At 41.8% G+C, this 25,130-nt stretch overlaps 1 protein-coding gene across 27 annotated transcripts in view; it reads right to left on the minus strand.

The window, feature by feature from the left end:
- Positions 1 to 25,130, minus strand: part of LOC138751971 (uncharacterized) — a 157,835-nt gene that overhangs the window by 92,506 nt on the left and 40,199 nt on the right. For 16 of the 27 annotated variants that reach the window (XM_069915053.1, XM_069915055.1, XM_069915070.1 and 13 more), the window contains 4 exons: positions 22,934 to 22,999; positions 17,480 to 17,542; positions 6,058 to 6,165; positions 1,033 to 1,065 (listed from right to left, as the gene is read on the minus strand). In XM_069915053.1, the coding sequence (XP_069771154.1) occupies positions 1,033 to 1,065; positions 6,058 to 6,165; positions 17,480 to 17,542; positions 22,934 to 22,999 (270 nt within the window). The remainder of the gene's footprint in view (positions 1 to 1,032; positions 1,066 to 6,057; positions 6,166 to 17,479; positions 17,543 to 22,933; positions 23,000 to 25,130) is intronic. The other 11 variants (XM_069915063.1, XM_069915072.1, XM_069915061.1 and 8 more) reach the window with 7 other exon arrangements.

The raw sequence follows: 25,130 nt of genomic DNA on the forward strand, positions 1-25,130 counted from the left end.
CGAGATCATGGCTGATCTTAAAGTTCAGTACCCCGTCCCCGCCTTCTCTCCGTAACCTTTAATACCCTTATACTGAAGAAATAGATCTAATTCCCTCTTAAATAGATTTAATGAACCTGCCTCTACTGCTCTCTGTGGCAATGAATTCCACAGATTCACCACCCTCTGGGTCAAGAAATTCCTCCTCATCTCGGTCCTAAATGGTTTGCCTATTATCCTCAAACCATGGCCCCGGGTTCTGGATTTTCCCACCATTGGAAACATCCCATCTGCATCCATTCTGTCCAGTCCTGCCAGAATTTTATAGGTCTCTATGAGATCCCCTCTCAATCTTCTAAACTCCAGCGAGCACAATCCCAATTTGCACAATCTTTCCTCATCAGTCATTCCTGCCCTTCCAGGTATCAGCCTGGTGAATTGCCTCTGCACTCCCTCCATTGCAAGAACATCCTTCCTTAGATAAGGTGACCAAAACTGCACACAATATTCCAGGTGGGGTCTCACCAAGGCTTGTTGCATGATTCGTAAACTATTGGTGAGGCGTGCCAATTTTAAACTTAGGTATTTTTAACCTATTTACATTATGCAATTTTTTTTTGTTGGGTGCTTGAGGCCGGTTGCTTGAATTCCAGATATCAGGGGTTATTGGAATTGGAAAATCATTAACTTGAATGAAAAGATCATTAACTGGAAAATGTAATATGATCTCCCTAAATTACCTCATATCCCTCGATACCAACAAAATCTCTTTTAGAATATGTTCAGCTACTGAGTCACCAGGTCCTTGTGGATAAAGAATTCCAAAGATTCGTTACTCACTGAGTGAAGAGAATTCTTGTAATTTCTATCTTGAATTTAAATCTGTGACCAATGTGAACCCCTCCCCACCCGTTTCCAAAATAGAAACATGATGCAAATCAAGAAAATATTGCAGGCAATGGAAATAGAACCATAGAACATTGGAGCACAGAAAAGAGGCCATTCATCCCTTCTTGTCTGTGCCCAATTGTTATTCTGCCTAGTCCCACTGACCTCCAGCCATCCAATCCATGCACCTGTCCAAATCTGAAATGAAAGCAGAAAATGTTGTAGTTTATGTAATACCTAAAGGGAAAAGAAACAGCTAATCTTTCAGATTAAATACCCTACATCAGAAAGGAACCATTTTCCCTGTACAAAGGTCACGTCACATAATTCAAGACAGTACAAGCCAAGCCTTCTCAACCTCTCTTCATTTGACAAACAATGAAGTTTTCCATTATTCCAAGTATGTTCTGATTTTACTTCACACACATATATTCCATATTGAGGACTTAAAATTCTCTCATCTTATATTTAATCCATTTAACCAACGATCTTCAGTGATTACAGCTGTAGTGGAGTCTGAGGAACTGATAGATGGCTACTGAGTGAATTGCCAAGGAAACTAATAGACAGTACATGCTGAAAATAGGGATGGCAAGTTTTTAGGGTTTAGACCAAAGTTAATAGGAACATGTCTTTGTATAGTAATATCCCTGGTGTTACAGCACTACCAAGTTCCAACCAACCGGCTGCCGAACGCCATGATGTCACAATGCGATGATGTCATCGGGGCACATGACACAGGGTTTTTCTTTGAATATTTTATTTATTCAACATATTTCATATCAAAAATTAAGAATATTATAGCATAAGTACGTAATAAAATATTAACAAATATATACTGAAACTCTATAAAAACCAAAATACTAGAATCTAAAAACTAAAAAAACTACAAACTACAGAAAAAACCCAATTAGCCCACCCTCACCCCAAACTAATCTAATACAAAACTAAAACAAAAGATATTTCATTATAAAACAATTACAAGTAATTAATTTGGATTGCGTAAGTTGACGCTCCAAGACCTCAAAAACATAAAGTTGTTATAATTTTAGGGAAAACTTCACTGATCAAGAAAGAAATTAATAAAATCATAATTTTAATTTCATTATTTTAGCATACAGACCCCAAATTTATCCCTTAAATTATACGTAATTTTATTCTAATGGAATACAGCTTTGAATCTCAGCATGCAATCTATCTGTTAATGAAATGACACAGGGTTTTTAAAAAGCTTGCATGTGCCTGTAAACAGTTTTGTTTGAACTTCCTCTCAACTGCAACTCATTACTCTCTCCTCTTAAATTACCCACTGTGACAACAGTGGCTACAATTGGTGACATTATACGCAAGTCAGATAGCCCATGGGCGTCACCATTGCATATGGTGCCCAAAGCCATGGGAGGCTGGAGACTCTGCAGCAATTACAGACACCTAAATGATGCAACAACAGCAGACCGCTATCCTGTGCCCCTCACATACAAGACTTTACAACAAATCTTTACGGGGCCAGGATTTTCTCAAAAATAGATTTGGTGTGTGGTTACCACCAAATACCTGCTAACCAAGAAGACGGGCCTAAGACAGCAATTGTACCACTGTTCAACTCATTCGAATTTTTGCAGATGCTCTCCGGGTTGAAAAATGCTGCACAAACTTTTCAGTGTCTGATGGACACAGTGGAGCAGGGCATGGATTTCATTTTCATCTATTTAGATGACATTCTCGTCACCAGCCACACCCAAGAAGAACATTCAAAACACTTGAGCTCACTCTTTAGCCACTTGCAAATGTTCGGCCTCATGGTTAATCTAGCAAAGTGCCAGTTCGGACAGTCAACCATTGAATTCCTGGGACACAGAATCACATGCAAGGGTGTGGTTCCGCTACCCAATAAAGTGGAGGCCGTCACAAGATTCCCGGAGCCATCAATGCTCAATTCATTGGGTTGGTAAATTTTTACCAACGTTTTGTTCCTGCTGCGGCCCGTGTCACGAAGCTTCGACCTGATGTCTCAGAATAAAAAAGAACTTTGCTGGATGGAGACTAAAGATGCACTAGCAAGCACAACCATGCAGAGTCACCCATGGATGGACGTGCCAAACCCCACCTTATCGACAGATGTGTCTGATGTGGCCATAGGTGGAACAATACATGAACAAACAATGGAAGCCATGAGCATTCTTCAGCCGACACCTTTGCCACGCAGAGACCACTTTCGATAAGGATCTGCTGGCACTTTAAGTGGCAGTCAGGCATTTTCAATATTTCCTCGAGGGCAGAGACTTTACAGTCTTTACGAACCATAAACCATTAACTTTCACTTTTGGAAAAGCTTCAGACCCTTGGTCAGCCCATCAACAGCATCACTTATCCAATATTTCAGAGTTCCAAGTGAAGATAGAGCACATCTCTAGAAAAAGGAATATGATAGCTGATGCTCTCTCCCATGCCGCTTTCAACAAGTATGCACTTTCCCAAGGTGTTGATTATCACCCTAGCAAAGGCTCAATGGCAAGATGCAGAGATACCTGACTACAAGACAGCAATTCCTAACCTGTAACTCCAGGACCTGGCTTTTGAAACACAGGGCAATACACTACTTTTCGATACCTCAACAGGACAACCATGCCCTATTGTTTCCGCCTCAAGGTGGATGAAGGTAGGGCAGTTGATGTAGTCTATCTGGATTTTAGCAAAGCTTTTGATAAGGTTCCACATGAAAGGTTAGTAAGGAAGGTTCAGTCACTAGGGATTAATAGAGAAATAGTAAGATGGGTTCAGAGGTGGCTGGGAGAGAGACAGCAGAGAGTCATGGTGGACAACTGTCTGTCAGGATGGAAGCCTATGACAAGCGGTGTGCCTCAAGGATCAGTCCCAGGTCTCCTGTTGTTTATAATTTATATTAATGATTTGGATGATGGGGTGGTTAACTGGGTAAGTAAATACGTAGATGATACGAAAATAGGGGGAGTGGTAGATAGCGAGGAAGGTTTTCAGGGACTACAGAGGGATTTGGCTTGTCTGGAAAATTGGGCTGAAAGATGGCAAATGGAACTTAATGTAGAGAAGTGTGAGGTGCTTCATTTCAGAAAAAATAATCAAAATAGGACACGTGTAGTAAAGGGGAGAACATTGGGGAATGGACAAGAACAAAGAGATCTTGGAGTGCAGCGTTCTTTGAAGGTGAATTCCCATGTTGACAGGGTGGCTAAGAAGGCATTTGGTAAGTTAGCCTTCATAAATCATAGCAAAGAGTCTAGGAGCTGGGAAGTGATGATGCAACTGTTTAAGGGATTGGCGAGGCCAGGTTTGGAGTATTGTGTTCAGTTCTGGTCTCCAAATTAAAGGATATAGATAAGGTGGAGAGGGTGCAGAGAAGATTTACAAGGATGTTGCCTGGCTTAAAATACCTAGAGTCCAGAGAAAGATTGAAGAGGTTAGGACTTTATTCACTGGAACGTAGATGGTTGAGAGGGGATTTAATAGAGATGTTTAAAATTATGAAGGGAATAGATAGACTAGATGCAAGTAGACTCTTCCTCCTGAGAGCAGGGGAGGTTGAAACAAGAGGACACAAGTTGAGGGTAAGGGGGCAAAATTTTAGGAGAAACATTAGAGGATGTTTCTTCACTCAGAGAGCGGTGGCTGAATGGAATAATCTTCCAGAGGAAATAGTTGAGGCAGAGTCAATTTAAGAGGTGGCTGGATATATACATGGATAAGAGAGGGTTAGAGGGTTATGGGCAGAGAATAGGCAGGGGGAGCTAGCGGAGTTGTTTGAGTGAACCGGCGTGGACTTGTAGGGCTGAGACGGCCTGTTTCCATGCTATAAACTGTTATATGGTTCTATGGTAATATTAAATCTCCATCTATAACCAATTGGAACCACATCAGGACTAACACATGAAATCAATAAAAGTAAATGATCTGACAACGTTCGACTTTTATAATCAACACTAACTGTTCTCCCTTATAATTGAGCCGATACTAAAAATAAATAAATTCTTGAAAATTATTCACGTCTAGCTGAATAAAATGAAAAATCTTTCTCAGTCGGATTCGTCCTTCTCCAAATGTCCACCAAATTTAAGTCTTTCATAACTTCCACCAAACGATCCGCCATCTTTAATTTTCTTACAGACTTTGGGGATTTATCCAATAAAGGTTCTAAACAACAATTAAAATCTCCTCCTACCAATATATTATCATTTGCCTGATTTAATCCCTAAAAGGCTTCAGTGATAAACTTTTCATCATCTACATTAGGAGCATAAACATTTAATAATGTCCATAATTCAGAAAAAAATCTTACAATTAACCATCAATACCCTACCCTTCTTTTCCAACACTGAATCCAATGTAAAAGACAATTTTTTATGAATTAAAATTGCAACTCCAACTCCACCCACTTTAGAATTAAAAGAAGATGAAATAACTTGGCCCACCTAATCCCTTTTCAATTTTAAATGTTCTTTTTCCGTCAAATGTGTTTCTTGTAAAAAAAAGCAATGTCCACTTTCATTTTCTTATATAACCTAATACACGCTTCCTTTTTATCGGATAATTCAAACCCTTAACATTAAAAGTTGCAGAATTTAATTTACACAGTACTCCAAATTTGGCCTCACCAATGATACAAACTAGAGGACATGTGTTAAAGGGGAAAGGGGGAAATTTTCAGGGGGAACTGAAGTGCCAGTTGATGAAGTAGACAAAGAGAATGTGGTCAAACAATAATCATGGCTTTTATTAGCAGAAACTCAAATAATGAAAGACAATAGGTGCAAACACAGTTATACCCAAGGGGAATGTCCTTAACAGTGGAGATAATGCACAGCCATTGCTAGTACAGCAAGGCTCACCAGAGGGGAGACAGACAGCTTGGCAGACATTCACCACAGAAACATAATGGGAAATTGCTTCATACAGAGAATGGTGGGAAAATGGAACAAGCTGCCAGCTGAAGTCGTGAATTTAGGCTCAATTTTAGCATTTAAGTAAAATATTGATGGGTACATAGATGTAGAGGTATGGAGGAATATGGACTAGGTCCAAGTTAGTAGGATTAGTCAGAATACTATTTTGGCACAGACTAGAAGGGCCGATGGGCCTGTTTTCAGTGCTGTAATGTTCTATGGTTCTAAGGTTCTCTTAAGCAAGCGATGCAAACAAAATTAAAGCTATACTTACAGTGAGAAAATTGTCGCTCATCCAATGAGTCAGGCATCATTTCAAGTGAACCTGCACTCATGTCACATACTGCTATTGAAGGACAAAGGTATTGATCAAGAAGAATATCTGGTTATCAACCATAAATATAATATAATATCAGAATCAGAAAAAAAAGTGTTATTGTGGCAGCATCATATTGTAAACATTCATATTACAACCATCTTGCAACATGACTGTACAAAATAAAAATAATCGGGCACAAAAAGTCAGGCAGTGTCTATATTTCATTGATTATTCAGGAATCTGATGGCAGCGGGGAAGAAGCTGTCCTTGTGCCATTGAGTGCTTGTCTTTAGGCTCCTGTACCTTTTTCCTGATGGTAGCAGAGTGTAGAGCTCGTTGAAAGAACCAAAGACTTGTTCATCCAAACCAAGGCTTTTATTAGCAAAAGACAGGAGCTCTTCACAGGTGGCAGACCAGTCCGGAATGATCCGACCTGGCTAGGGACACAACCCTTTAAAGCCCAGACAGTAGGCGTGGCTTACCTCTCAGCCAATCGCTGTAAGCACAGTCATTACATACTCTAGATACTGTAACTATATACATTGGTGATAGGTCTGTACTATCACACAAAGTGAAGAGGGCATGGCCTGGGTGGTGGGAGTTTTTTTAGGATAGAGGCTGCTTTTCTAAAACCCCGCCTCATGTAGATGTCCTTGATTGAGTGAAGTCTGACGACTGTGATGTCGCAGGCTGAGTTAACAACCTTCTGATGTTTATTTTTGTCCTGAGAGTTGGCACCTCCATACAAGGCAGTGATGCAATCAGTCAGAATGCACTCCACGGAACTTCAGTGACATATCAAATCTCCTCAGACACCTCATTAAGTAGAGCTGCTGGTGAGCCTTCTTTGTGAGTGCATCAACATGGAGGCTTCAGGACAGATGCTCAGAGATGTTGACACCCAGGAATTTAAAGTTCTTGACCCTCTCCACTACTGAGCCCTCAATGAGGACTGGGTCATGTTCCCTTGACTTCCTCCTGAAGTCCACAATCATCTCTTTGGTTTTGCTGATGTTAATTCTGGCCATGACCATCCTCTCAAAGCATTTCATCACAGACATTAGAGCTACTGGGGGGCGTGGCAAGATGGCGTAAGGATCAGACGTGCCTTCCAGTTCTCTCCTGACTTTATCTTATTGTTTTGTCTTTAAGTGCCCGTAAAAATTCTTTAAAAGTTTAGATAATTTCAGTGCTGTTAATTTAACTTATGATGGTACAATTGGTGGAAAAGAGCAAAAAAAAAACAACAGATCATCAAAAAACTACATTTTCCAAACGTTCAAGTTTTGGAGCCTACCTACAGGAAAGACACCGTGACTCAGCGTGAAATAGATCTCAGGAGAGAGGTACAGTGTTCGGATGCAGAGCTCTATGTTACATCGGTAGAGCCCCCTAAAGAGGGCGCCAAACAGCCTTTAGAACAAAGAGTTACTCAAAGGCATTTGTCAACTGTAGAGGTGGCGCTGCAAACTGCATCTCTTGAGATACAAGAACCTATACAACTTGATGTACTGGGAGAACTTAATATATTATGGACTGGGGAAAACCCCAGCCAGCGTCCTCCAGTTATTGCTGGAGAGGCTGTGGCTGGGGTTTCCACACGCAGTCATACTACAAGGAAGGCAACCAGAATGAAGGAAGGAACAGAAGATCCTTTGGTTATGCAGAAGAAGCAGGAATCTGTTGAGCCAGAATCTCTTCCAATTGTGAATCTTGAATCTAAATTATCTTATACAATGCAGGGATTATCCAAGATTATGACTGAACTTGGTACTAGGTTTAATACCCTGGTGAAAATACATTCTCAACAGATGGCTGAGTTTGGAGTTTTTAAGCTTGAAGTGAGAGATAAATTTAATTTGTGTGAAGAAGATATAGACGAAATACAGGATCAAGTTTTTGATTTGACCAAAATGGTTGAAGACTTACCAACTCAAAAGAAAAATTTGGTGAAAAAGATTGATTATTTGGAAAACCAATCCAGACGGAACAATATAAAGATTATTGGTTTGCCGGAAGGTATGGAGGGACCAGACCCAAGAAAATTTTTTACTGAATGGATTCCGCAGGTGCTGGGTCAAGAACACTTCCCGGAAGGTATAATACTGGAACGTGCTCACAGAGCCTTGCGTAGAAGACCTATTTCAGGTCAAAGTCCAAGAACTGTTTTGGTTCGTTGCTTGAATTATTACTCAGAGAAATAATTTTACGAGTGGCTATTAGAAATGCACAACAGAGAAAATCACCCTTGATGATTCAAAATAATCGAGTTTTCTTCTATGCGGATTTGAGTCAAGAAGTTATGTTCCAACGACGGGAATTCAATCCTGCTAAAGAGTTGTTGTGGAAGAAAGGTTACAAGGCAACCTTTAGATATCCAGCTGTTTTGAAGGTTTTTCAAGATGGTTACCAACCAAAGTTCTTTGATTCTCCAAAGGAAGCTATAGCATTTGCTCAAGAGCTGCCAATTACTCAGTTTCAACAGAGACATAGTCCGCCGCGATCTCTAAGGAGACAAGAGATGGAAAAAAAGAGCCGTGCTCCAAGAAGGAATGGTTGTAATGGTGACTCGGCAGTTGGAGCTGATTAAAAGAAGAGTTGTCCTTTTTTTTTCTAATGTTTTTTTTTTAAAAAAAAAGGGATATTAAATAATGATGATGTTAGTTTAAGATGAAGTGAGAGTTGGGGGAGAGAACTGGATAGGCACTATTTCCTGAAAGTCATCTGCTACGTGTGAGTTATCTCACACCCATTTTTTTTTTGGGAGTTACCACATTGCGCGGTTTAGACGGGAGGGGGTATTTTTAACCTCCTACCCGTTTTTTTTTTCCTTTTTTTTGTATTATTAGATTAAAGAGTGAAGGGTTTTTTTTTGTGTTTATAAAAAAAAGCATAAGAAAATATTTGATTGTTTAAAAAACTAAAAATTGATGTGGTTTTTTTTGTAAAGTTTATTCAGTAGATAAGGAATATCTGAAATTTAAATGTGAATGGGATGGATAAGTTTTTTTTATATTTTTTCTTTAACTTTAAGGTGAAAGGAGTGGTAATTCTGGTGTATATTATTTTGCTATTTTAGTTATAGAACGAAGGGAATAATGGTGAAAGTTATAAATTGAATTGTACCATTCTTAATGAGGCTTGAATTTTGTTTGTGGTGTATGCTCCATTTGTTGAAGATATAGATTTCGTTGTAGATGTGTTTTTATTATTTGGATATCTGAATTTTAATGTAATGATTGGGGATATTTAAATGTGGTATTGGAGCTTTTATTGGATAATTATTCAAGAGTAAAAGGGAAAAATGGTGGAAGAGTACTAAAATTGAATTGTACAATGCTTAATGAGGTTTGAATTTTGTTTTAAGATGGTGGTTTATGTGACTAATATGATGATAGATGTGAAGTTAGTTGATATTTGGTGAAGGTTTATCTCTATAGAGAAAGTTTTTTTTCATCTTTTTTTTCATGCTACAATTTTTTTTAAAGAATTGATAATTGTTTAAGAATTTTTGATAGATAATGTTACTAACTTTACTAATTTTTTATATTAAGTTTGAGTTAAATATATGTTTCATCTTAACTCTGTTAAATATATGCATTTAAGTTTGATTTAAATATGTTTTTTAAGTCTGATATCTTAGTATTAATTACTTTTATTTTTGTTAGTATTTTAATCGGTTATGTTTTTGTTTTTGTTTGTAAGTGGGGTTTTTTTCTCACATATATTATTAACTTTATTAATTCTTCACTCTTTATTTTGGGACCGGGGCCGGGGCCGCTGCTGCTCTCCCTGTGCCTGGAATGGGGCCGCCGCCTCCCACTCCCTGTCCGGACCGGGGCCTCCGCCTGCCTCACTCGACCGAGGCCGGGGCCGCCGTCTCCCCCTTGCTCCTGCCCGTATCGGGGCCGCCGCCGTCTACCCTTCGCCCGGACCGGGGCCGGGGCCGCTGCTGCTCTCCCTGTGCCTGGACTGGGGCCGCCGCCTCCCACTCTCTGCCCGTATCGGGGCCTCCGCCTGCCTCACTCGACCGAGGCCGGGGCCGCCGTCTCCCCCTTGCTCCTGCCCGTATCGGGGTAGACGGCGGCGGCCCCGATACGGGCAGGAGCAAGGGGGAGACGGCGGCCCCGGCCTCGGTCGAGTGAGGCAGGCGGAGGCCCCGATACGGGCAGAGAGTGGGAGGCGGCGGCCCCAGTCCAGGCACAGGGTGAACTGCGGCTGCCTCGGCCCCGGTCCGGGCAGTATGGACCGACCTAGGAGGGGAGGCAGGCCCCTCCAGCCCGGGTAAGAAACCTGCATAGGAGAAGGCCACTCCGATATAAAACCTACGACCCAAGGACCTCGCTGCCACGTCCCAGCTTGCTCGGCCACGGCACAAGAACCATGGGTGTAAAGGGTGGGGCCAGTACTGCGCGCACTGCACTCCACCTAAAAGCTCCTTTGCGCAGGCCCGAGGACAGGTCCACGTCCTCCCCCTCCACGTCCTCCCCCTCCACGTCCTCCCCCTCAAAAGATGCTCACAAACTCAAGCTAGCATGCTGGAACATCAGAACCATGCTATACAAGGCTGACAGCCACCGACCTGAACGTCGGTCTGCCCTCATTGCACATGAACTCCTCAGACTTGACATCGACATAGCCGCTCTCAGTGAAGTCCGCCTGGCAGATGTAGGCAGCCTCCAAGAACGCGGCGCGGGCTACACACTCTACTGGTCTGGCAAGCCTTCGGATGAACGACGCCTATCTGGTGTAGGCTTCATGGTCAAGAGCTTCATTGCCTCCAAACTCGAAAACCTTCTGACAGGCCTCTCGGACCGAATCATGTCCATGCGACTCCCACTTCAAAACAAGCGTCACATCACCCTCATCAGTGTCTATGCTCCAACCCTCCAGGCGGAACCAGCAGAAAAGAACAAGTTCTACACCGACCTGCGCAACCTCATCCAACGTACCCCTACAGCCGACAAGGTTGTCATCCTGGGCGACTTCAACGCTCGTGTCGGCAAAGACTCAGAAACCTGGCCAGGAATCCTGGGCAAGCATGGCGTCGGCAAGTGCAACGACAATGGGCGCCTCCTGTTGGAGCTCTGCGCAGAACAGCGGCTTGTCATTACAAACACCCTTTTTCAGCAGAGGGACAGCCTTAAGACCACCTGGATGCATCCCCGATCCAAACACTGGCACCTCCTGGACTACGTCCTGGTGCGAGAAAGTGACAAACAAGATGTGCTCCACACCAGGGTCATGCCTAGCGCGGAATGCCACACTGACCACCGGCTGGTTCGCTGCAAGCTCAACCTTCACTTCAAGCCAAAGCCCAGGAACAATAAAGCCCCCAGAAAGAGGTTCAATGTTGGAAACCTGCAGTCAGAAGAAGCGAGAGGAAACTTCCAGGCAAACCTCAAAGCAAAGCTCGACGTTGCAACCCGCCTCACGGACCCGTCCCCTGAAACCCTCTGGGATCAGTTGAAGACTACCATACTGCAGTCCACTGAAGAGGTACTGGGCTTCTCCTCCAGGAAAAACAAGGACTGGTTTGACGAAAACAGCCAGGAAATCCAGGAGCTGCTGGCAAAGAAGCGAGCTGCCCACCAGGCTCACCTTACAAAGCCGTCCTGTCCAGAGAAGAAACAAGCCTTCTGTCGCGCATGCAGCCATCTTCAGCGCAAACTCCGGGAGATCCAAAATGAGTGGTGGACTAGCCTCGCCAAACGAACACAGCTCAGCGCGGACATTGGCGACTTCAGGGGTTTCTACGAGGCTCTAAAGGCTGTGTACGGCCCCTCACCCCAAGTCCAAAGCCCGCTGTGCAGCTCAGACGGCAAAGTCCTCCTCAGCGACAAGATCTCCATCCTCAACCGATGGTCAGAACACTTCCAATCTCTTTTCAGTGCCAACCGCTCAGTCCAAGATTCCGCCCTGCTCCAGCTCCCTCAACAGCCCCTAAGGCTAGAGCTGGATGAGGTTCCCACCCTGGATGAGACATATAAGGCAATCGAACAACTGAAAAGTGGCAAAGCAGCAGGTATGGATGGAATCCCCCCAGAAGTCTGGAAGGCTGGCGGCAAAACTCTGCATGCCAAACTGCATGAGTTTTTCAAGCTTTGTTGGGACCAAGGTAAACTGCCTCAGGATCTTCGTGATGCCACCATCATCACCCTGTACAAAAACAAAGGCGAGAAATCAGACTGCTCAAACTACAGGGGAATCACGTTGCTCTCCATTGCAGGCAAAATCTTCGCTAGGATTCTACTAAATAGAATAATACCTAGTGTCGCCGAGAATATTCTCCCAGAATCACAGTGCGGCTTTCGCGCAAACGGAGGAACCACTGACATGGTCTTTGCCCTCAGACAGCTCCAAGAAAAGTGCAGAGAACAAAACAAAGGACTCTACATCACCTTTGTTGACCTCACCAAAGCCTTCGACACCGTGAGCAGGAAAGGGCTTTGGCAAATACTAGAGCGCATCGGATGTCCCCCAAAGTTCCTCAACATGATTATCCAACTGCACGAAAACCAACAAGGTCGGGTCAGATACAGCAATGAGCTCTCTGAACCCTTCTCCATTAACAATAGCGTGAAGCAAGGCTGTGTTCTGGCACCAACCCTCTTTTCAATCTTCTTCAGCATGATGCTGAACCAAGCCATGAAAGACCCCAACAATGAAGACGCTGTTTACATCCGGTACCGCACGGATGGCAGTCTCTTCAATCTGAGGCGCCTGCAAGCTCACACCAAGACACAAGAGAAACTTGTCCGTGAACTACTCTTTGCAGATGATGCCGCTTTAGTTGCCCATTCAGAGCCAGCTCTTCAGCGCTTGACGTCCTGCTTTGCGGAAACTGCCAAAATGTTTGGCCTGGAAGTCAGCCTGAAGAAAGCTGAGGTCCTCCATCAGCCAGCTCCCCACCATGACTACCAGCCCCCCCACATCTCCATCGGGCACACAAAACTCAAAACGGTCAACCAGTTTACCTATCTCGGCTGCACCATTTCATCAGATGCAAGGATCGACAATGAGATAGACAACAGACTCGCCAAGGCAAATAGCGCCTTTGGAAGACTACACAAAAGAGTCTGGAAAAACAACCAACTGAAAAACCTCACAAAGATAAGCGTATACAGAGCCGTTGTCATACCCACACTCCTGTTCGGCTCCGAATCATGGGTCCTCTACCGGCACCACCTACGGCTCCTAGAACGCTTCCACCAGCGTTGTCTCCGCTCCATCCTCAACATCCATTGGAGCGCTTACACCCCTAACGTCGAAGTACTCGAGATGGCAGAGGTCGACAGCATCGAGTCCACGCTGCTGAAGATCCAGCTGCGCTGGATGGGTCACGTCTCCAGAATGGAGGACCATCGCCTTCCCAAGATCGTATTATATGGCGAGCTCTCCACTGGCCACCGTGACAGAGGTGCACCAAAGAAAAGGTACAAGGACTGCCTAAAGAAATCTCTTGGTGCCTGCCACATTGACCACCGCCAGTGGGCTGATAACGCCTCAAACCGTGCATCTTGGCGCCTCACAGTTTGGCGGGCAGCAACCTCCTTTGAAGAAGATCGCAGAGCCCACCTCACTGACAAAAGGCAAAGGAGGAAAAACCCAACACCCAACCCCAACCAACCAATTTTCCCTTGCAACCGCTGCAATCGTGTCTGCCTGTCCCGCATCGGACTTGTCAGCCACAAACGAGCCTGCAGCTGATGTGGACTTTTTACCCCCTCCATAAATCTTCGTCCGCGAAGCCAAGCCAAAGACAAAAAAGATTTTGGGAGGGAAAAGGGGGGTTGGACTAATTTGAGTTGGGTTATTAATATGTAATAATTATTGAGGAGGGTATAGTTTATTTAGATTACTGATACTGTATTGTAATTTTATTATTTTATTCTTTTTTTTAATGTAATCCTATATGTTATTCATGTTATAAAATCTTAAATAAAGTTTAAAAAAAAAGACATTAGTGCTACTGGACGGTAGTCATTGAGGGAGCTCACACTACTCTTCTTCGGTACTGGGATGATTGATGCCCTTTTGAAGTAGGTGTGAACCTCTGACTGCAGCAATGAGAGATTGAAAATGTTCATGAGCACTCCGGCTAGTTGGTTGGCCCAGATTTTCAGAACCCTGCCAGGTATGCTCTCAGGCCCTGACACTTTGTGAGGGTTCACCCTCTTGAATGATATTCTGATACTGTCCTCAGAGACAGATATCACAGAGTCCTTCTCCATTCCCTGTCTCCTTTCGCACAGACATGATAAATTCTACCTAGTCCCTTATTACATCCAATGAGCACCTTTTGTTGGTCTGGATTCCTCCCCCATTGTTTGAATTCGGAGACTTTCTGACATTTCCTGCTCCTGCCTTTTCTGATGTTTCCTTGAAGACGGGATCAGGCCCGAAATGTCAGCGATAGACCTTTGCCTCCCAGAGATGTTGAAAAGACCAGCTGAGTTCCTCCAGCATTTTGGTGTGTTCACTATAATATAGTGTCTGCATCCTATTATGTTTCACTCTTATTAAAGAGTAGATAGAGAACCCGAGTCTGCTCCTGCCATCATCTGTACATTTATCCATTGCAATAAGTGACTCCATAATGTGGAGATAATATTTTGCTTCTTAATCTCAACCTCAAAATGTGAAAGTCTTCCTTGCATTCTCTTGATCAGCAAAAAAATCTATCATAATTGCAATTGTCAGCCAAAGATAACAATCAAATTGTTTTTCAATTAATTTCAGTTCAATTAGACCTGCTGCTCCCTTTCCTAGATCAACACTTTCAATAATCCTATCTACATCCCAGATTGATGCTGCATTACTTAATTGTGTAAGGCTTTCCGGTAAAGGATCTCTTTCACTTTTAACAATGATGTTGACCCTGAATAAGAAAACGACATTAATATTGGGATTCTCTGATGTTATTGAAGTGCAAGTCCAATCTCATAATCAGATCAGATACTATTCATTGATGCAATTAAACAGAAATGTATTTTATTACATGAAATTCCCTTTAGTCTGACATTAGGCAGACAAAAATTCACCATTAGTATTGCCCAGCACCCCTTAAAGTCTGAGAAAGAGAGTCAACCCAGAGTCACCTCCAGCATTCCTGCAGCCTCTGTAGCTGTGCAAGACTCCAGTTCAATTCAAACCATTGGCAACCTGAGCCCATAGCCAAATCTACAACATAATGAGGAAGTCCCAAGTGCCCAGGGCCGTCTCTTCCACTTCTCCTTCTCAACTGATGGTGCTCGCCTTGATACTGGTGCCCTGCTCCTCTGAATCTGCAACCCCCTCATACCCACTGCCAAACACAGGCGGTGCCAACATGGGCTCAGATCCTGCAGTAGCAGGATTTTAAATTAAAAAGCTGTCGGCTCCTTCAACAGGCCTTTAAAAGCCTGTACAGAGCAGGCAGCAATTGGACTTGGCGGTAGGGCCCTGCAGGAGGAGCACCATCTCTTTTGCTCTACACAGTAGCTGCGGCAGCACCACATTTTTTGGGGTATACTTTACAGTTGTTGCACCTAAAATCATAGTCAGCTTCAGCTTTCTAAATGCTCTTGTATTTCAGGCATTTTAAATCTTGCTATCAGCTCTACTTAGCTAGGGGAACCAGCGTCCCAATTCTCTGCGACCAGCGTCCCAATTCTCTGCGACCTTCTCTGTATTTTGGAACATCCTCCATCAATTTCAAATCTTTGTTTTAAGTGGGACTAAAAAAAAATGAATTTCTTAAGATATTCTTAAAAAAATGTTAGTTTGATAGAAAATGAGCTTGAGGAATTAATAATAGAAAACAAAAAAAATGGCAATGCAGGCATTTTGTAGTGGCCTCCATTATTGAGGAAACTATTAAGATACCATAAATTGGAAGGATAGGAGGAATTCTGGACAGTTGCCATCATCAGGGAAGTGGTATGAATGATTGGTTGAACCTGCAGGCCAACAAGTTTTTTCGGCCTTGATGAACATAGGAGACCAACGTTACTCGAGATATGCTCTCACATATTCTCTATATTATGTTTATGTTTATAGGCGTTTCCCCTTCCAATAAATAAGAATATAGTTAGCTCTTCTCATGACTTCCTGTACCTGCATGCTAACTTTTGCCAATCCTACACTAGGACATCAAGGTCACCTCAGAGCTTACAGGATTCTCCCATTTTACAACAGGTTTCATTTTATTTTAATTCTGTTTAGATGGACAATTTCTCAATTTTCTACATTATATTCCAATTCAGTTTTGGAAGAAGATCAAAGGTTTACCAAATTTATATTTGGATGCCTTAGGAGTAAAAGTTAAACCGGCAGGGCTTGATTCAGAATTTTAGAGTGAGAGGCCATTTGATTGGAACATATGAAGCTCGTAGGGTCCTGAAAGGTAGATTGTGAAAGAGATGCTTCCTCTTGTGGGAGAGTCAGGAGACATAAGTCACGATTTAAAAATAAGAGGTCACTCATTTTAGACAGAACATAGATCATAGAACATTACAGCACAGTACAGGTCCTTCAGCCCTTGATGTGCCGACCCCTATATTCCTACCAAAAAAAAGCACTAAACTTTCTGACCTCGTAACCCTCTATTTTTCTTTCAGCCATGTGTTTGTCCCCAATGTTTCATCCTCCACCACTATCCCTGGCAAGGCATTCCAGCACCCACAACTCTCTGCATAAAAAAACTTACCCCTAATGTCTCCCCTAAACTTTTCTCCATTCACATTGTAGAGATGTCCCCTGCTGCTTTCTATTCCTGCTGTAGGTAAAAGAGTGCTGGCTAACCACCTTATCGATGGCTCTCAGAATCTTGTAGACCTCTATTGTCTCCTCTCATCTTTCTATGCTCCAAAGAGATGTGCCAGCTCTGCTAACCTTGCTTTATAAGACTTGTTTCCCGGCCCAGGCAACATGCTGGTGAATGTCCTCTGCACCTTCTCCATAGCTTACACATCCTTCCTGTCATGAGGTGACCAGAAATTAACACAATACTTTAATTGTGGCCTCAGCAGAGATTTGTGAGTTTCAATATGACCTCTCGACTCTTAATGAAGCCCAACATCCAATAGGCCTACTTAACCATCCTATCAACCTGTACAGCAACCTTGAGAGATGCATGGATTCGGACCCAAGGTCCCTCTGTTCCTCCACAGAGATGGGACCACTTTTTTTCTCAGACAGTCATGAGTTCTTTCTCAAAGGAGAGTTTTTAATTGTTTTAGAGTGAGGTCGATAGCTTTGCAATAAGCAAATAAGTATAAATCTACTGATTGCAGTCATGAATGCAGAGAAGACATTATAGGAGATAACCCATGAACTTATGAAGTAGCTAATTACATTTTTGTAACGTAACTTTTTTAAATTGAGGCATAATTACCTTCACTGATGTCAATGTCATCTAATGAATCTGGATTGAAAATGGAGGAGAGTTCTCCGAAATCTAACAAGCAAAAATAAAAAATATTAAATCCATGACTTTTACATCAATGGCTCAAAAACAAATTGTGAATCTCACAGAAGGAAACAATCTCGTATTTTTCATTATTTTTAAAAGAAGAAATATTGGTTTGAAGATACTCAATGAACCAAGCATCTTCAAGGCATGTAGATATCACATGACACAATCAAGTCTTATCCAATCTACATCACCTCTCCCTGGACCTAGTTGATGCCACCTAAATTGAGGATTAGATATCTACAAAAGGTTCTCTTCATTTGTGAATATGGTTCATGCTAGTCATGAGTTTCTTGTGCATGAACACAACAACATTATGCCTTTGTCATAAAATTGGCTGAGGCCCCAAAACATTGCCTCCTGACCCGAAAAGAAATATCACAGATACTGGAAATCTGACAGAACACAAAATAGGATGGAAAATCTATCATTTCATTTGGCATTGGTGAGCAGAGAAACAGGATTACTAATTGAGATCATGGATCAATGATCAATGATACATCAGAATGTAAACCCACGGGCAGCATCTTCCAGCTATTTCCATTGGGAAAAAGAGCCAGAACCACCAGGCTGAGGAAGTTGTTTTCCCCACAGGGAGTGGGGCTGTTGAATGACTGCTAAAACATCTGTCCATGACTCTTGTATTTATTAACAATATGTACCTATGTACTGTATATAAGTATTGTTTATCTATATGTGTGTTTTACACTGTTCTACACCTTGGACCAGAAAATGCTGTACAATCAGATGACCAATAAATTTGAAGTTGAATGGTGGCAAAGTGTTTCTTCTCTTAGTTTATCTCTACTCTGGTCATTTATCCTCCTTTGTGCATGCCATTATTCCATCCCTCTTGCCTAGAATCAGCCATAGTTATTCAGCACAGTAACAGGTCTTTGGCCCAGCATACCCATGCCAACCATGGCACCTATTTACCCACATTAGGACCATAACCTTCTATCCATTATCAATTCAAGTACTTGCTGGATGCTTCTTAAATATCATGAGTGTTTATGAATCCTCCTTCGACATGATTCTAGACTCTTATGGCTGAAGAGCAAGGATAAGCATAATTGCAAATATTAATCATACATCCTATATCCATACCCATATATAAAGGATCAGAGCCACCAAGTCTTGAGGTACCTCACTGATCGCAGGTTTTCAATCACAAAGCAACCCTCCACCATCACCTCCTTTTACTAAACTAATTTTGGATTAAATTTTCTGACTTGCCCTGGATCCTCTGGGTTCCAACTGTTTGCACTAATCTACCATGTTGTATTTTGTCAAAGATCTGACTGAAGCTCATGTAGACTAAATCAACTGTACTGCCATTTTAAGAAGCAAGTATCATCAAGGAAAACCCTTGATGAAGGGCTCAAACCCAAAACGTCAGTTATGTACTTTTATCTTTGCTATAGAAAAGACACTGCTTCACCTGTTGAGTTTCTCCACCATTGTGTTTTACTTAAGAAAAACCCTAAGCTTTCTACATGTATGTGAAGAACAGAATGATGGCGAGAGTTAAGGTAGGGCCGATTAGGGACAAAGGGGGGGAACACGTGCCTAGAGGCACAGGAGGGTCATAGAACATAGAACACTACAGCATAGGACAGGCCCTTCAGTTCTCGATGTTGTGCCAACCTATATATATCCTTAGAAAAATACTAAACCCTCATGACTCCATAAACCTCAATTTTTCTTCCATCCATGTGCCTGTCAAGGAGTCTCTTAAATGCTCCTAATGCTTCAGGCTCCACCACCATCCCTGGCAAGGCATTCCAGGCCCCCACAACTCTCTCCATAAAAAACTTGAGGGATGTATGGATTTGGACCCCAAGGTCCCTCTGTTCATCCACACTCTTAAGTAACCAACCATTAACCCTGTATTCAGCCTTTTCATTTGTTCTTTCAAAATGCATCACCTCATACTTATCCAGATTTTCCATCCCACTCTGCATCCTGTCTATATCCTTTTGTAACCTTTAACAACCTTCAGCTCCATCCACAACTCTTCCAACCTTTGTATCATCTGCAAACATACTACTCTTTTTTTTTCAAACTTTATTTAAAAGATAGTGAAAAAAACCCATAACATAGAGTATTGAAATAATCAAGAAAAGATTTTACAATAATATCCCTCTCACTCTCCCACCCCTACAGCCAACTCCCTTAAGGGGAGCAAAAAAAATAGATTATATGTATAAAAAGAAAAAATAATAATGAATATTAATAACATTTCAAAGAATATATAAATGCATATATTTCAAATACGGAGACCACTTACTAACAAAAGAAGAAGAATTATCTTGTAAATTATAAGTAATTTTTTCCATGACAACACATACTTTCAATTCATTGTGCCAACATGATATATTAATCTCAGTATCATCTTACCAAGTACTAGCAACACATTTACGCGCTACTGATAACACCAAACGTACAAAAGCAATTTGAATTTTGTCCAATCCCATTCCCCTTAACAAATACAAATTTCCCAACAAAAAAAATTATTGGATCTAATGGTAATATAAAATTATATAATTTTTCCAAAACTACTTTGATTCCTTGCCAAAATGATTGAACTTTAACACAAGTCCAAATGGCATGTAGAAAAGTTCTAGTAAATTAAATTAAATGGATTAAAGTTAGATAAATCTCCCAGATCGGATGAGGCATACCCATGGGTTTTGAAAGAGGTGGCTTAGGAGATTGGAGATCCATTTGGTGACAATCTTCCGAAATCAACAGCTTCTGGCATGGTTCCAGGGGATCGGAAATGTGGGTCCGCTGTACGAGAAAGGTGGGAAACAGAAAAAAGGAAACTATAGACCTATAAGTCTGACGTCGGTGGTTGGGAAGATATTAGAGTCAGTCCTCAAGTCAGCGTTTTTTAAAGAGTAGATCATGCCTGACCAACCTATTAGAGTTTTTTGAAGAAATCTTAGGTAGGATAGACAAAGGAGAGACTGTGGACATTATATATTTGGATTTTCAAAAGGCTTTTGGTAAGGTGCCGCATGTTAGGCTGCTAAATAAGATGAGGGCCCATGGAATTACTGGGACGCTATTAGACAGGGTAGAAAATTGGCTGATGGGCAGAAAGCAAAGAATTGAAATTAAGGGATCCCATTCAGGATGGCTGCCTATAACAAGTGGTGTTCCATAGGGGTCGGTCTTGGAGCCACTGCCATTTACAATTTATATTAACAATTTGGATTGTGGAATGAATGGTTTTGTGGCCAATTTGCAGATGACATCAAGATGGGTGGCGGAGCAGGAAGTGTTGAAGAAACCGTAAAATTGCAGAGGGGTGTAGACAGATTGGGAGACTGGGCAAAAATATGGCAGATGAAGTACAATGTTGAGAAGTGTTTGGTTCTACATTTTGGCAGTGGAAATAAACAGGCAAATAACTATTTGAATGGGGAAAAAATTCAGTCCTCAGAGGTGCAATGAGATCTGAGCATCCTCGTGCAGAGAAATCTAAAAGTTAATGCCCAGGTGGGATTGGTAGTGAAGAAGGAGAATGCTATGCTAGCATTCACTTCAAGAAGAAAAGAGTAGAGAGGTGTTAATGAGACTCTATGGGGCCCTGGTGAGACTCCATTTAGAGTACTATGCACAGTTTTGGGCTCCCTATCTTAGAAAGGAGAGGGTGCAGAGGAGATTTACTAGGATGATTCCTGGAATACAGGGGCTGGCGTATGGGGAGTGTTTGACAACTCTTGGGTTGTATTCATTGGAGTATAGGAGAATGAGAGGGGGGGGTGATCTCATAGAGACATTTTGAATATTGAAAGGTTTTGACAGAGTGAATGTGGATAAGATGTTTCCCTTGATGGTGAATTGAGAACAAGGGGTAATAGTCTTAAAATTAGAAGTTATCCAATTAAAACAGAACTTCTTTAGTCAGAGGGTTGTGGATCTGTGGAACTCACTTCCGCACAAAGCAGTGGAGGCCAGATCACTGGGGGTATTTAAACAAGAAATGAATAAGTATCTCCTTAGTAAGGGTATCTAGGGATATGGGGAAAAGGCTGGAAATTGTGAGCATAATTCAGCTTAGTGTAGAGTCACGGAAAAGACTCAATGGGTCTAGTGGCCTGCTTCTGTTCCTTTATCTTGTGGTCTTGTGAAGTGTGAGGAGTTACACTTTGGGAGGACTTGCAAGGTAAATGGTTGGACCCTATGGAATGCAGCAAGACAGAGGGATCTGGGAATGCAAGTACATACTGTAATTCCTTGACTGTAGCACCACAGGTAGATAGGGTCATAAAGAGAGCCCTTTGCACATTGACCTTCATAAATCAAAGTAGTGATTACAGAAGTTTGAATGTTATGTTGAAGTTGTATAAGATATTGGTGATTTCATCACACAACAAGATTGAAAGAGTGTAGGGAAAATTTGCAAAGATATTGCTGGGATTTAAGGAGCTGAGTTATAAGGAAAGGTTAAATAGGATATGACTTATTCCCTGGAGAATAAGAGGAGATTTGATAGAGGAATACAACATTTGGAAGGGTATAGACAGGGTAAATGTAAGTAGGCTTTTTCCACTGAGGTTATATGAGACATGAACTGCAGGCAACGGCTTAAAGGTGAAAAGTGAAATATTTAAGGGGAACGTTTGAGGAAAACTCTTCACTCTGTGTGGAAAAAAACCACACAGAAATGATGGAGGAACTCAGCTGGTCTCGCAGTGTCCATTGGAGGTAAAGATATATTACCTATGTTTCAGGCCTGAGCCTTCCTCAAGGAATGGAAGATCAAGCACTTGCAAGAGGGTGCCATTTTACTCGTCCTCCACATGCCAACTTTTTCAACAACTGTTCGATTAGGTTCATTCCATTACTTCACCAAAACGCTGAAAGTTTTCCTTTTAAAGAATAAAGCTCATCCGATTTGTAAGTTCCTTACAATGCTGTGGTGATACACCACTAGACTACTGCAGGGGGCGACCTGTGTACCTGCAGGAAGATCACCGGAGGACAGACCACACCTGGCCGGCTGTCAATCAGCTGACCAGAATGGATCAAGCCCCACCCGGTCGACTGCCAATCATCCACCGAGATATAAGCCACATCTGGCCCCCGAGGTCAGTCACTCAGAGTGCAGCCGAATACAGCGAAAGACTTTAAGTAGAGTAAAGCCTGTTGTTCAGTTTTTATGAATCTTGTGTCTGCTGACTGTCACCCTAGTACATCAGATTTTAACAAATATTTTTCTCATCTTTTCTCTATTTCTTTTACCAATCACACTTAATTCTGTATTTACTAGTTACCAGGCCTGTTGCCAATGGAAGTAATTTCTTATTATGTTATTATTCCATCTACTTCATAAATTAGATGACCTTATAAAGATTAAATCACCTGGCTGAATATGCCCAGATCCTTCTGTGGAATTCTCAATCATGGTAGAGTTTAAATTTGGTAATCCTGCATTAAGAAGAAATGAGCATTTGTTAGTCCACATTTGGAATTTCAACTAATCTTTACTATTAAATTTATGAACACAATCAAATTCTGGAATTCATCAAAATGTTGTTGGAAAACATCACAGATTTACAGCACTGAACTTAAGCACTGAAGATAATATCTGTATCAATATCTTTGCATTAATCTGAATATCCTTGCCTTCCTTCCTTTCTTAATCATGTATCTTAAATGACATCTACTGTATAAAGGTGGTCTCTCAAGAAAGCCACCTCTATCTTTAAGAACCCTCACCACCCAGGCCATGCCCTCTTCGCACTGCTACCATCAGGGAGGAGGTACGGAGCCTGAACATGAACACACCTACTGGTACAAAAACAGCTTCTTCCCCTCCGTCATCAAATTTCTGAATGGACAAAGAACCTCAGAAACGACCTCACTTTTTTCTCTTCTGCATTAATTTACTAATTTAAAAAAATGTAATTATAGCAATTTTTGCACCTGTAAAGATGTATTTTTGCATCTGTAATGTTTTTTTGCACCTGTAATGATGGTTTTTTTGCACCTGTAATGATGGTTTTTTTTGCACCTGTAATGGTTTTTTTGCACCTGTAATGATGGTTTTTTGCACCTGTAATGATGGTTTTTTGCACGTGTAATGATGTTTATTTGCACCTGTAATGATGGTTTTTGCACCTGTAATGTTTTTTGCACCTGTAATGTTTTTGCACCTGTAATGATGGTTTTTTGAACCCGTAATAATGTTTGCTTTGCACCTGTTATGATGCTTTTTGCACCTGTAATGATTTTTTTGCACCTGTAATGTTTATTTGCACCTGTAATGATGGTTTTTGCACCTGTAATGTTTTTTGCACCTGTAATGTTTTTGCACCTGTAATGATGGTTTTTTGAACCCGTAATAATGTTTGCTTTGCACCTGTTATGATGCTTTTTGCACCTGTAATGATTTTTTTGCACCTGTAATGTTTATTTGCACCTGTAATGATGTTTTTTTTGCATGTGTAATGATGTTTATTTGCACCTGTAATGTTTTTTGCACCTGTAATGATGGTTTTTTTGCACCTGTAATGATGTTTTTTTGCACCTGTAATGTTTTTTTTGCACCTATAATGATGGTTTTTTTGCACGTGTAATGATGCTGCAGAAATTGAATTTGATGACGTATGATCTAATCTATGATTCTTAAATTAATTCATGATATTTGTCCTAAGTACTCCACTTGATAGGCAGTCCCATACCAAATGCCAGTGAACATCTTACATTTATGCCAACTAGTTCCAGACTGGGCCACAAGAGGAAAGCACTTTTCTGTCTCCACACCACTGATCAATTCATTATTTTGAGGACATATCTAAGTCCCCTTTTTCGGTAGAAAAGTATCCGAGTTTATTTCAAAGAACTGCAAAAAGATGGGGCAGTGGTACGGCAGAGAGCTTTGCAGCTCCTGTAAGCTGGGTTAATTCTGTTTCAGTGGGGTTTATGTGTTCTTTCTATGGCCTGGTGGTGAGTTTCCACCATGTGCTCTGATTCCAAATTTGTGCCAATTATTAGGGTAAATGGCCACTGTAAATTACCCTTAATGTAGGTGCTCAAGAAATTGATGGGCGTGTGAGAGAGAAATGAAAACGAATTGATGGGATTGCCCTGAGGGATGACATAGAATCACTTGACTGAAGAGCCTCCTTCTATGTCAGAAGGCTATATAATAAATAATTAATTATGATGCCCCTTCCTAAGCACTCAACTATTATTTAAGTTTCAGCTATCAGTATTAGAACAGTTCATATCACATGGGTGCCAGTGGTGCCTCTCTCCATGAGAATGGTTCTTATATTAGAACAGTTATTACACTCCTGTGGTGCGCTGTTAGACAGAATCAGACATTCACAAGGTAAAGACTGTACAGCACGCTTTAATCGGCAAAGACTTCCACAGAGCAGAGCTGGCTGTGCTGTAGTAACTCTGAGAGACTTCAGAGGCCGGCTCAGGCTTATATCCCGGAGGGTGATTGACACCTGACTGGGTGGGGTTGATCCATTCAGGTCGGCTGATTGACAGCCAGCCAGGTGTTGTCCTGTCCCCTATATTCTCCTGCAGGTACAGGTGTTGCCCC

This window comes from Narcine bancroftii, chromosome 1 (genome assembly GCF_036971445.1).
Source record: "Narcine bancroftii isolate sNarBan1 chromosome 1, sNarBan1.hap1, whole genome shotgun sequence".
NCBI lineage: Eukaryota > Metazoa > Chordata > Chondrichthyes > Torpediniformes > Narcinidae > Narcine > Narcine bancroftii.